Source organism: Athene noctua, chromosome 2 (assembly GCF_965140245.1).
Source record: "Athene noctua chromosome 2, bAthNoc1.hap1.1, whole genome shotgun sequence".
NCBI classification, from domain to species: Eukaryota; Metazoa; Chordata; class Aves; order Strigiformes; family Strigidae; genus Athene; species Athene noctua.
In genome coordinates, this window is record NC_134038.1 from 82238661 (window position 1) to 82253117 (window position 14457).

Consider the following 14457-nt stretch of genomic DNA (forward strand, 5'->3'; position numbering starts at 1 on the left):
TTAATTTCTTGCGTTGGCTTAATAATTGGTTTTGGCTGTTTGTTAAGCTTAGGTAGTGTATATACTAAGGAAGGGTTATGTCTAACTAAACTTTAGAACAGCGTATCTTGAGTAAATACCCCTTTTAAAACATGTTGGTGATAGGAAGACAATTTTTAATGAAAAGCCCAATATTGAATGAAGTTTCTAAGAAAATTCTGTGATTGGTAGAAGCAAAGGTATTTCTCAGTTTCTGTGGCAAAGTAGAAGGCTATGGAGTAGGAACTGCTTTTGGAGTACAGGCTGAGCCATGTCAGTGAAAAGTAGTATTTTAAGACTCAGTCATGAGACATGCTAGTCCTGGTAAGTAATAAAAAGAGGATGTTACAGATTTCTCATCTTGTTTTCTCACTGTGAGTTCAAGTAAGAACTGTACTTGCTTTCTTTCCTTCTCAGGCAGCATTACTTTAATATTAATCTTCTAGACTAAATTGTTCATGAGCTTTTACCAGTGTTTCAATGTAGAGCTTAACACTAGGAGTGGGTGCAAAGTTTGGCTGCAAATTAACATTGCCTTATGGCATACAGGCTACTTAGTAGGCTTCAAAGCGAGGCCCTGTATGGGAGTAGTTTGACACATTATTGCTGCTTTATAGACTCAGCAGTGGTATGTGCTGTTCATCATTCTGTATTGTGAAATGCTTTTATAAGCAGAGATGTACTGTCTTAAAAAATGATGGTGACTTTAGTAGTCCCACTTAGTTTTTAGTTAACAAGCTTCATCAGTGAGTGCTGAAATTCTCTGGAAAATCATCAGCTCTTACACAGAGGAGGCAAAGGTACAGGAGTGAAACATGTTACTTGAGAAAACTAAAGTATGTGCCCTGCCCCTTTTTAATCATTAGATTAGATAAGTCCACTTGAAGACTTCATTAAATAAAGTCTTTAGCCATTCTGAAATCATAATTATTTGGCACCAAGATGTGAGTTAAGGATGTCACAACTACAAACCCCAGTAGGCTTCCAGCACAGCACAGTGGGTAGAATCTGTGTCTATAAAAGCAATCTTACTTTAAGCTTTACATTTTTAATCCAGTCTTTTTGAATAGGCCTGCTTGCTTGCAATAACATCGTTCTGCTAAGCAGTTCTGAAAATTTCAATCCCACATATGCATTTTTATATACATTTTTCATGCAGTTCACAGTATAGCGAATAAACCATTATGTCTTAGTAGATGTAGAACTTCACAGTTGTATTTACATCAGAATTAAACCAATCCTTATTGCCCTCAGTATTACAGTATTGTAACTAGCTTGTTGAATCTTGTAACACTGATTTAATTAAAAAAAAAAGCTTTGCCACTCTGAGGCGCCCGCCCGGGGCTGAGGGGCTCAGCTGTGCCCTGCGCTGGGGCCCTTGGAGCCGCCTGGAACCGGCTGTGTCCGGCGTGGGGCAGCCTCTGGTCTCTTCTCACAGAGGTCAGCCCTGCACAGCCCCTTGGCCAACATCTGGGCACCTGCACCCAGTACAAATTCCTAAAAGGTACTAAAAATAACTAAGGTGACTGAGTCCCTACAAGAGGTACTTTAGTATACTAGTTACGTTCTGTTAGCACTTGCAGGAGATTTTGTAGCATGCTGTGATTGAAGGAGCTGGGACTGTTCAGTTTGAGGAGAAGGCTGAGGGGAGACCTCATCACTCTCTACAGCTACCTGGAAGGACATTGTAGAGAGGTTGGTGCTGGTCTCTTCTCACAGATGATTAGTGACAGAACAAGAAGGAATGGCTTTAAACTGCAACAGGGGAGGTTCAGAATGGACATCAGGGAAAAAATTTTCACAGAAAGAGTGGTCAGACAGTGGAATAGGCTGCCCAGGGAGGCAGTGGAGTCACCATCCCTGGGTGTGTTTAAGGGTCGTTTGGATGAGATGTTGGGGGATATGGTGTAGGGGAGAACTTTGTAGAGTAGGGCTGATGGTTCGACTTGATCCCAAGGGTCTTTTCCAACCTGAATGATTCTGTGATAACTGAAAAGGTGAGGAAGGCGGTGACTGGAAGAATAACAACAAAGGCCAGATTGGCCTGTGTGGCCAGAGTTGAAATTTAACTTAGAAGTGCTGCAGAACTAAGTATACTATTTCATTGCTAAGTTATACCACATCAAGTGATCCTGGAGGTTGGACTTATGATTTAAAAATAAAAAATAAGGTAAAAATGTTTGTACAGATTGGACTCTTGAAAGTTTGAAAAAATAATGTCCCAAAGTGCCAGTGCTACCACGTATCTGCAAGCTCTTCAAGCCGAATGTTTCACGGGAAGCATACTGAAGATTATTTCCTTTCCTCAGAGTTGGAGTTTGTGCAGATTACTGTTTGTTTTATCATATCCTGGCAAATGTTGGGTGGAATAAAATTTGGAGCCTCTGTGTGTGTTATGTTGGCACACATTTTAATTGGATTTGGGAAAAAAAATAATAATCACTTGAGAACCCTACTCTTAAGATTTTAGGGCAGAAGGACAATGTGGATTTGTAAATTAATGTATAACCTATCCTGAAAGCAGTTTAATGAGTGACAATGCTTGTAGGTAGGTAAATTCAATGTTAAATAGTGTTTGTTCAGCAGTTAAGAGTTAGTAAATGGAAACCAGTCTTATGACATGTAATTTCCATTGGTAGAAATATAAAGTCCAAGGAGAACGATTGTCCAAAGTGTGTAGTTTAACTTTGCTTTTACTTTGGATAAATGAATCGATATATTGCATCTTTAAAGGATGCTGTATATCCTCAAAGTGTAAGTATCACACTGGGCTGCTGATTTCCATGGGGGATACTTAAAAACATACTAGGAGTCTGCGGTCTCCGGAGGTGCAGATTGTGAAGAGATACGTTTGACGTTTTGGAGACTTGAACCAGCATAGTGTGTGTCATGGAAACAGGAGACAGAAAAGAGACTTTTCCTTTACTGTAGCATGATCTCTGATGCTTTGAGGTTTGGATTGGTTTTTTTTCTGGATCTCTTCTTGATGTAGTTGGCATACATTTGATTTAAAAAAATCTTGTCTGAAGATATAAAAGAGAAAATAATGATCATCTGCTAGAAAAGCCATATGCATACACCCTTTCATGCTGAGAAGTTGAATTTGACTAATGGCATTTGTATAAGAATTGATGGCTTAACTAAACTTTTCAGACTTCTTTATATCAAAGTCATTGCAATATAATGCTTTTGAACAATTAAAAAGATTAATAGCTCTCATTATTCTGGACTTCACTGCTTTTTGCTCTTTTTTTTTGAATTATTATGTTTTGTTTTGACATTTTTCGCTAATGTTTCACTTCAGCATGGTGAACTGTGGATTTGGCCCTACTGCCTGCTGAAGGCAGGTGTTGTTGAATTAAAAATTGATTTCAAGGGTAATACTGCTGTATTTTCCAGGGTGGCATATAAGAAGTCAGTCTGTTTGTATGAGATCTTAGAAGAGCATGTAAAACACAGCACAGAAATGCCGATACCTCAGAATCCAAGGGTGAATGTGCTGCAAAAAAACCTAATAAAACTGTTTCAAAGCAGAGTGAAAGGGACTCACTGCCAGGACACAACTTCATCTACCATACAGGTCAATGAGCCCTGTGTATCTTCTGATTTGCATCACATAATTCAAGCAGCCTCTGTTTATGCTGGCTGGATGTGCAATAACAATGAAGAAAATAACAAAGTGCAACAGAAGAGGTGACAGTCATATAGTCAGAAACACTGTCTGTAATGGACAGGCTTTGCATATGTGATTCTGAAAATGTTTTTTCAGTCTTGGACAGTTAAAGGCTATACTTTCCTGGGTAAGTTTAAATTGCATTGCTTCTGTCCTGACTGACTTGTGATGACTTTCACACTTTTCAGCAGCGAATGTGACTGGCAGAATCTAAAGTTTGTTTTTTACTGGTTCATGCTGTTTCCAATGTTAATCAAATGCTTCCATTTGGCTAAGGTGCCTTGTGTATGTTTAGTCTTAATTCTGCCTGCGAGTTTTTGAGAGCCTGAAATACATTGATAGAGGTGTTTGGAGCTCTAATCAGTATGGTTTTGAAAAAAGATTATAACTAGCTATACAAGCAGCAGTGAAAAGCTATGGCTTTTCTTAGCAGTATTGAAATATGGAGTAAGACCTCCCAGTTCTATGCACAGCCTTCTAGTAGTGTTTCACTGGATAGTTTGTTACATCTCTTTTATGAATATAGGTATTTATTCTGTTCTGACAGCAAAACTGAAGATAAAAACAGTTTTATAAAACAAACCTAATGTTTTAGTCACTGTAGCCATCTGTGATAAAAAAGAAAATGGAACATAGGGATTTAATAGTTATAGCCTCAAAAAGAGACCTTGTGGACTCAATAGGGCTATAGGGCTATTGAGTACAAAGACATCTATGACTAAAAAACTACTTGGGCTGCAGAGAACTGGAGGCAGAGACAATATTCAGGGGAAGTATCTGTTATATGCTTACCTTTATTCTAATTTTCTTTCCAGCAGGATCAAAATAAAATTTGTAGGAAATAGCATACTAGGTTAAATGGCTGGGATCTTGTTCCTATGACTATTGTAAAAGTTTGGCCTTAGCTGATGGAAAAAAAAAAAAATCCATATTCTTGTTGCTTCAGAAGTAGGTCAGAGACACGATTTGAATTGCAACTGTGTAGCTGTGTGATTCTTTGCAGGTGTGGTGAAGTCCCTCCTACCTTCGCTCCTGAATTATGTTGTATTGTAGGAAAATTGCTTTCTTCTACCATATATAACTACTACCATAGTGCGTTTTGCTTTAGTTTGGTTTGCTACTCTTTTGGCTTCAAAATAAAAACCAGTTGATCATATGAAGGAAACTCTAGACAATCGCAAGTTATGCTGGAGAAGCATTTGGAAGGTGTTTAATTTGTTTCAGCAGAGGGTCAAATATGTAGTCTTTTCAATATTGCCCTCTGTTTGGTCCTTCTAGTTGTCACTCCACTAGAACTCCTGTCAGGTTATATTTACTCACTATGACTTTCTCAGTGAACTTTTTAAATTGAAGAGATGAACTGATCTCTGAAGACCAGTGTTATGCTACACTTTAAGTTTTCCTATGGCATTAGGGAAATCAGCAGTCTTTGAATTTACATGTCATATTAGGCATATAATGCCTTGAGAAAAGCACTGCAGAAGAACCCTGCCTCAGATGAGGTCAGGTGAGTGTGAGGGCTTGGAAATTCATGCTACTTGCTGAATGCTTGGCAACACCAGTCGCATATACTAAATCATAATTTGCCTCTTTGCCTTGCAACATGCTCCCTGAAAGTAGTATGTGGCATGGCAAAAGGCTTCTCTAGCTAGTCAGGTATTTTCTCCTTAAAATATTTTTACTGAAAAGTTCCTGCTTGTTTCCAATGCTTCTTGATGTGATTTTCAGAGAATGAACCCTGGATGATAGGCCTACTTTCTTTCATGTTTTAGTTTTGGGTGTATGTTAAGGATCATAGAAGGTGGTTACTACTTCTGCAGGCAGCTGCACTAGTAATGAATAACAGCAAATCTATCTTGAGGAGCTTGAGAAAGATAAATTGTCTAAAGAAAAAAAGGCAACATCTTTGGGAGCTATTTTTGCACTATTTATATATCTGTTGGATATGTAAGTTTGTAGTGAGTTGTGCAGTAAGATCTAGTATTTTGCTATTAATTTGCTACTATTAAAGGTAAAAAATGAAGGTGTGGTAAAAACTGGTGTAAACAGTTGGAAAGTCATTTGTATATTGATATTTTCATAGAAATGCTGAAATGGGGGGATGAGTAACACGGCTTACTAGTCCACAAAACACTGTCCTCACAGAGTTACCTGAATTATAAAATTACAAAGCTGTTGAAGTGGGGACTTTTGGATCATCTGGTTCAACCTCTGTGTTTAAAGCAGGGTCAACTAAAACGGGTTGCTCATGACCATGTCCATTGGGGTTTTGAGTATCTTCAAGCATGGAGACTCCACAGTTTATCTGTGCAATCTGTTCCAGTGTTTGACCATCCTCACAGTAAAATAAACAAGTAAACAAATCTTAGGTTTAAATGTAATCTCTTATATTTTGATATGTACCCATTGCCTATCACTGGGCACCACTTAAAGAGCCTGGCCCCCTCTTCTTCACACCCTTTTCAGGTATTTATATACACTGAGATCCCTCCAGGCCTTCCCTCCTCCAGGCTGAACAGTTCTAGTTCTCTCAGCCTTAGGAGCGTCCCTTCATCTTTATGGCCCTTCTCTGGAATCTCTTCAGTTTGTCCCTAGGTATCCTGTAGTGGGAGCCCAGCATTCCAGATGTCTTGCCAGTGCTGAGCAGAAGTGAGGAAGGATCACCTCCCTGAACCTCCTTGCTGCTTTCCTCTTAATGGAGCCTACGGTGCTTTTGGCCAGCTTTGCTACAGGGGCCTATCACTGGCTTATGTACAACCTGGTGTCTACCTGTATTGCCAGGTTTTTCTCTGTCAAGATGCTTTCCAACTGGTCAGTCCTCAGCATGCACTGGTGCATGAGGTTATTCCTCCCCAGATGCAGGACTTAACATTTCCTTTTCTTGAACTAACTTCCAGAGGTTCTTGTCAGCCTATTTCTCTCAGCCCGATAAGGTCCCTCTGAATGGCAGCAACCTCTTGGTGTGTCAGCCGTTCCTCCATATTTTGTATCATCTGGGAACTTGCTGAGGGTGCATTCTCTCCCATTATCAAACCCAAGTTGTTTAGAGAATACTTAGATGTACTTACGTGTTAGCTCTTGCATGTGCACATAAGTGCAGCAGCCAAATCTAGCCTAGTAGAAGTGAATGGCTTTCTTTTGCACTGATAACAGCATCTGCTTGTCTATTTAAAACACATTGAAAACTTACTAGAAAGTATCTCCTGCTTTCCTCCCACCTGAATGGAGAATTTCAGAGTAGACAATGAGGAAGAAGACTTGTTTTGGAGCTGTATACAGCAAGAGAAGGCTCTGGTATCATAAAATATTAAAAATATAATTGCAGGAAGAACAAACAAAGCAGTAACCGCTATGGATGCTTTTTTCTTAATTTCTAGTTTTAACTTCTCATAAGGAGTTAAAATGTTTTAAAGATCAAGTAGATTAAATGGTAAATATCTAGACTTAGATCTGCCATGTCACAGTTCCTGAAGAAATGTTCAATTGTAAGTAATATGCTGCTGTTGGATGTACTGACAATCAGCACCCTACAGTGGGTAAAATATTTCTGCTGTGCTATTGGAGGCTTGTTTCTGTGGTGTGCACAGAAATATTACTGATGTTAGTGGGGAAGGTATGTAGCCACAGGAAGCATTCACTTTGTGAAAACAACCTATGCTACAAATGACCAGCTAACTGGTGTTTGGTATCACTGACTTGCTTTTCCCACAAAAAGAGGTGGTGGGGTTTTTTTTGGTTTTTGGTTTTGGTTGTTGTTTGGTTGGTTTGTTTGTTTATTTGGGTTTTTTTAGAGGAAATCATGTTTATTTGCTTTGAGGAAACAGTTTTTTCCAGTTGGTCTTGTTTTTATTTTGGTTGGATTTTTTTTCTCTCTATTAATCTGTTAAGGTGTGATGATACTCTTCGGAAGTTCTTCTGCCTTTGCAGTTGCAGTGCTTGGTATGTGAAGAGTGCCTGGTAGTGGCAATGCCATCTAAATACTTTTCTTGTCATTAATAATTTGATTATTATCTATTGCAAGTGTTTCAGGTTCTCTGTCCTCTTCCTGGGAAAGAGCATTTTACATTTATCCTTCTCTTTTCTCATCTGCTTTTCTCCTACGACAACCCTAGTTGCCTTAGCTGGAGAGCTATGTAGGGCTAGTAATTTTTATAAAGACCACAGTCCATTACTCCAACTCATATCACAGCTTGAGAAGAATTGAAGCGATATGCTAGAGGCACCGCTGCTTGGGTTTGCTTAAGTTTTTAAAGGAATGTAAAAAGCAGCTAGTGAATCACTGAAAATATACTTTTTTTTTTCCCTCTTCACCCCACCCAACTACTAGCCTTAGCCATATAGTTTTTACTTCCTTCTGGCCTTTTTAATATCCTTTCACTCCACAATCATCTCTCAAATCTGAGCATGTTAATTTAAGCAACTTTATGTGGAGAATGATTCTCTAGGGCTGGCTGACGGATTAAGTGGCAGTACCTTGGTTGTGAAGCAACCTACGTTTGCACATTCTCCAGTCGTTTCCCATTAAAACTTAAATCCTTGTTCTGTTGTGGCACTTTTAAAAAGCAGACCTCCTCCTTACATGTAAATGTTATGAAAACCAGGCATACTGTAACCCAGAACCCCAAGGAATGCTTGATTGAAATAACAGATCAGAAAAGTCTCTTGCTAACATTCCTATGATTATAGGTTTACTCAAGTGACAGAAACATGGTGTCAGCTAGCTTTCTGCATGCAGCCTAATTTTGGTCCAAAAAGTAACATAGCTTCTAAATGCTTCACTGATGCAGTGTTTGTGGAGATAGGTAACTTTTTAAAATGCAACAATATTTGTTACCTTTCTCTAAAATTTTCTCATGTATTGCTGATTGGGTGGTTGGTCTGGTTCCTGCTGAGGAGTAGAATGTATGCTCCGTTAGCAGTTACTGAGATTGAGTAGAGTGAGTGAAGGGAAACAGAAGCGACTCAGTTGCCCACAGGTAAACAAAAAGACAAATTTGATTTAGATACCACAGAAGAGCAGAGGGATTTATCTCGATTATTTTGTTCTTTGTATTTGGATTTCTTCTGTTGGTAACTTGTACATGGTTTGATATCCTGCATATAGGTCTGAAGGCACTGATGTAGGAAATGCTGGAAGAAGTTCTAAGGAAGAAAATAATAAGAGATGTCCATTGGTTCTGATTTACAGTTAAAAAATGAAAGGTGAAGAGCAGCAACTGTAGAAGTTGGTTTTAAGATGGTATATTACATTAAGCAGTGAGCATGGTGTAGAGGAAATGGCAAATACCTCACTTTCATTTTCATGTGACCAAGTGACTTGAATGCATGATGTGAACACATAAAACAGAAATCTAAACTAATTTAACACATTTTGAATTTAACATGTCATGCTGATGAGGGTCAGGGTCCATTTGTCCTCATCCATGTTTAGAGGTTGTTAATCAAAAACTTTTTATTTATAATGGAGCTTAGCAAATACATAATGAGAGCCCCTGTAACACAGGAAGCCATTTGCAGCCTTAATACGTGTAAAGATGCACATGCTATAAGTTATAATGCAGTTGTACACACTGGGGTAGGATTTATAAAATGAACATCAGTTGCTTTAAACTTAGTTTAAAGCTTCCTGGAATTGTTCCAGGTTCTGATATGGAAGGTCTCTCTGTTTTGCTGTTGATACTCATGTTTTTTCTTTCTCCCTCCCATCCTCTCAACCTCTTTTTCCCTTTGCAGGCAAAGGCAGCTCAAGCATCTCATCCGACGTGAGTTCAAGTACAGATCACACACCCACCAAAGCCCAGAAGAATGCAGCTACCAGTGAAGGTAGGCAGCTGGTACTCATTATCCAGGTCAGGTCCCCCAACATAATCAGTTGCCAGAAAAGGAACCCCTCCTCCTTGTTTTCTGTGTATAGTACCATTGGTGTATTAGAAATTAAAAAACAGTTGTTCTTACTGTATATAGTTTCAGTTCCTACCTGCTGTAGTTTCTGATTTAAGCTTGTGACAAAGGATTTAAGATACTTCTGCAGAACAAAAATGTAGGGGGTTTTGAGTAGTTTTGAATGTTACTTTTTCAGCAAAGGCTTTTATACTTAAGATTTGATGTGATCTGATTTTGAACATATTTTTTAAGAATATACTTAATGGAAGCATTTTGGCATGTGTTCTAGATCAAATCTCAGCCTTTTTGTACTATGAACAGCACGAAAATGTGAGCTGTTTGTGGCAAGCTTTCAAAAGTGTAGCTATGGACATGAAGAGCTGACAAGGATTTAATTAGATTGACACACCTCACCTACAGTTACTGGAGTATGTGATCATCCGGGACTAGATTTTTAATGTCTAGGGGAAGGAGATGTCTTACATATCAGTATTAATACACTGTTTTACTAACTGGCCTATGAACAGAGAAATGCTGATTCTTCCCTACTGCCGCCTTATATGTGAGTAGGTGTGCTCTGTTAAATGAAAGCATATTGGCCTGAGTTTTTACAGGAGTGTCTTCGAAGGCTGAGAGGAAATTATTAAATCTATATGTAGTTTAATGATGTAAGATGAAAAAAATATTTTTTTTTTTTTTAAATTATGAATTTGTGACTTGACTAACTAGCATTTCTGCTCAACTCTGTCGTAATAGGTTGGTTGTACTTGGTAATTATCAAATAATAATCTTGATTTCTTACACTTTTGTCATTACAAATTAAGTTAAAAGCTCTGTTTACTCTCAGTCTGGCTTTATTTCTTATGGTTAAAAGAAATCATAGGCTTTGAATAGTTCTAGCTTGGCAAGCTTGACTGTAGAATCTGTACAGTAGAAGCAGTTCATGTAAGTAATAAATGACCATATGAATCACAGGAGTTTATTGTTAGGCATGCATAATCCCATATCAACAATGAAGATCTGGCACCTGTGTATCATGAAAGATACTGGTTTAGAATCTCTGCTTTTTAGTCCAGACAATAAATTTAATGATAAATTAATAAATGGTTAATAGAGTGAAGTTGAATAGTAGACTTCATGTTTCTCTAACCTTTAGATTCAAAAGTTTTGAGGTACCTGAAGGAGGTGAATTACCAAGACACAAATTTAGGAAATGTATAAAAGTGTTTTAAGTTCTCTGTATGACAGCCAGGAAGAAAAAAAAAAACAAAAAAACAAACCCACAAAGGAATAGTGGAAACTCTGAAGTCAGTACTTAACAATTGCCTTAAATTTCTGTTTTACTTCAGTCAGTAAAGTATGGTTTTTTCCTTATTTTCAAATCAAATAATGCAAAATAATCCTTTACTAATCTTTAAAATTTACGTTCTTAATCTAGCCTATTGTAGAGCTAATGAATACCAGTATTGACCCTGAAATCTTCACCACTGTTTTGCAGCTGATTAATTCACCAGTGAGGGAGGTTTAAATGCAGGCCAGCAAATGCTGTAGTAAAGATATGTTTTTGAGTTCTTGTGCAGATTCAGGAAGGGTCCAGAGCAGTGGAGTTATGTATTCTGTACTTGGCTCACATCTGAAATTGCCTCCTAGTTTTTCTGGTAAGTGTGATTTGACACTTACTTTGACAACAGCGGAAGTATACTTGTCTCTTCAGCCTGTGATTTTTACTAATTCCCTATCAAGTTTTTCTGCTGAGGAGTTACTAATGTGGATCAGTTCAGTATTAATTGTCTTAATGTGGATTGCTGTATAATCTGTCAGATATTTTGAGTGTCATAACCAGGGAGCATAAAAGTTCTATGAAGGCAAGTGAGAACAGAGACATGCAAGTAGTGTTGGGGAAAACCAGGGACTGTTGAAACCAGTGCAGTTTCTGGAAGGCACATTTATCAACTGGTGTGTGCCTGGTTTTTTTTAATGATGCTGCCTCTTTTCCCCATATACAATAGACTTATGTTGTAAGAGGTTTCAGATGAACAGAAAGACTCCTACCTTCTGCAAGATGAGTAGAATTCTGTGCTTATAAGGCTGAATGCTTTTATACTGTTCAGTTAGAGTAGTGTCTAGGGACCAGCTGAGAACAGGAGCCTGATTGTTAGATGCTGTGCAAGCAATGGCAGTTCAGTCATAGAATCATAGAAACATTTAGGTTGGAAAAGACCATTAAGATCATGGAGTTCAACCATAAACATAACACTAACAAGACCACCCCTAAGCCATGAGTGCCACAACTACATGTCTCTTAAATATCTCTAGGAATGGTGGCTCAACCACTTCTCTGGGCAGCCTGTACCAATGCTTGACAAACCTTTCAATGAAAAAGATTTTCCTAATAACCAGTCTAAACCTTCCCTGGCAAGGGAATGTCAATGTCCCTGGCAAGGGAATGGCAAGTCATGTCTTTTCATTGGGGTGTTTATATACTATAACTGTTAGTTGAATTTACCTTTATAGCACCGCTCTAGTATTTTCTTGACATGATACAGTAGTACCTACCCACCCCAGAGACTGGTAAATGTATCTTGGTCTTCACCCTCAGACTGGTTTATTGCAGGGACAGAGTTCCAATTCTGCCCTTTGCTTTAGCCCTGTGTTGTAAATTCGCAGCACTCTGTGCTGTTCTATGAATGAGCCACGTGTGTGGCGAGATGTATGTGTCCTAGGTATGGAGGGGGAAGAAATATGAAACATTGCAGGTGATGTGAAATGATCTTAATTGAACAAAGGGCAGATGGCTTCTTTGCATCCCTTGAATTTCTGTTGGCAGCTGAATTCCTGAATGCCCAGCTCCATGAAGAGTACAGAATTTGTGTTTGAGGCTGAAGGCCTTTCACAGCTTCTGCTTTCCAGCTTTGCAAAACAGACCTAATCCAGTTCTGCACAGCATGTCTTCTGTTTCTTTAAGACAGTTGACACAGCACTTGTTGACGTTGAATCAATGAAATGCCTTGAAACAACTAGGAAGGAAACTCTGGGACTGAGTCATACAAGCTCTGTGTTACTCTACAGCAGAGAAGCAGTCATGTAAGGTACATCTTAAGCAGGTATGAATTCCCAAGGACTGCAAAAAGGTGTCCAGCAGGACTCTTGCTTTAAAGAGCAAACCATCTCAGGTAGTATCTGACAGAAGGTGTTATCTTGCCATCAGTTTGAATAATCAAATGAATCACACTCTTCATCTTGTCTACTGCAACCACATTTGTCAAGTTTCAGTGCTGTAGTATTTCTCTATAGGATGACTACAAGAAATGGTTTATGTGATATTTCAGTCCTAGATATGCTGTTAAGGCAACATCAGTTAAATCTCTTGATGGGAATGGGAGATGCAGTCAGTTATGGCCAAAATATGGTACCCTCCCTCACATTGTGGATTTTGAGCATCTGTAGACTTGTGGAGGGAGATTGTATATGTTTCAAAGAGGCAAAATGGTTATGCTATTAAATGTGCCTGGGTGAGCTGCACATCCTCTACCAGTGAAGAACAGACAGTACGTGTTAGTACCCTTAGCCAAACCAGCTTCACTCAGTGATGTCTTGGAGAGGGAACTACTAACCTGTTTCTGCTGCGTAGAGCAATGCAGGCAGCAGCTGGCAGACCATGCCACTTCCTAAATCCAGAAACCGGTGATGCACTTGAGAAGGATGCAAAGATGAGGCTATACTGGTGCAGAAGCTGAAGTCCAGTTCTCATGGTGGCTTTCACTTTCTGTACTTCAGAAATGGCAGGTGGCAAAAAATAGATGTCTGGTCCTCCTTGTAAATAAGAGTATGCTGTAAGGTCCATTTTTTTGGCTACAGCTTGACTCAGAAGGAAGTGTGGTAGAGTGTGGGTGTGCATGGATGCTGATGCCTCCACACTCTTTTCTCTTCTGAGGATACAATTTATTTTAGGTTTGAATATACGTTGCCTCTTAATTCTTTTCCAGTCTCAGACATTGTCTATAATTCTTTATCCCATCAATCAATTACAGTTAGAAACTTGAGAACACATGAGTTTTTGCTAACCCCCATTGCTCTTCTGGCAAACGAAAGGCTAAATGGGTTTTTGTGGGCCATTTAAATGCAATTTGCTAGACACAGTCTCAACTGGAATATTATTGTCTAAAACTTGATTTAGAATATTAGACTGAATGTTTTTGTATGGGCTTACCTTGATCAGAGAGCTTTCATCTAACACTTACCTGCAGAGTGTGGAATGTTATGTCCAGACTGGGTGCTTCATATTAACTTGACTGTTTTTCAAATAAAAAAACCAATACTGTTTGCATTTCATGTATATGGCTGTTAAGTAGTAATCCAGGGGCAGCTTTAAACTGAGAGCTCGTGTATGAGCTACATGTATGAGTTCTAACTTATTTCTCAGTTTCTATAAAATCAAACTGAAGGATTAAGCCTGAAACAAAATGCTGTTTTAGCAGAGGAGCTTAGTGCTGAAATACCTGTGACTATATCCTGTTAAAAGTTTATATTTTGAATTTTGCTGAAATACAGTGAAGTCAGCTGCTGTATTCTGCAGAAGTCAAAATTATATTTGTATTTAGTGATGCTGACTTTTAAGGACCTTCAGAAAGTAAGTATTTACCTTTGGTTTTCCTTCTACAGTACTCTGAGAATTCTAGAGTCTGGCTTACTCAGATGATGTTCCATGTACCTTAAATATACTTTAAAAAGACTGTGTTTGGAAAACAGATTAATTAAGAGAGCTTTTCACCTGTTAGTGCTATGATGTATGTTTAGTGTGAAGAACAAGTGCATTTGTATTGGCAGTACCTGTTTGTATGCATCTCAACAGAAGAAGTATCACTTCTGAACTTTAGAAAAGA

General features: G+C 38.6%; 1 protein-coding gene across 1 annotated transcript in view; it reads left to right on the top strand.

Annotated features, from left to right (window-relative positions):
• FBXL7 (F-box and leucine rich repeat protein 7) overlaps window positions 1-14457 on the top strand; it is a 193916-nt gene that overhangs the window by 35772 nt on the left and 143687 nt on the right. Inside the window, exon 2 of the mRNA XM_074899537.1 lies at window positions 9425-9514. Within this exon, the coding sequence (XP_074755638.1) occupies window positions 9425-9514 (90 nt within the window). The remainder of the gene's footprint in view (window positions 1-9424; window positions 9515-14457) is intronic.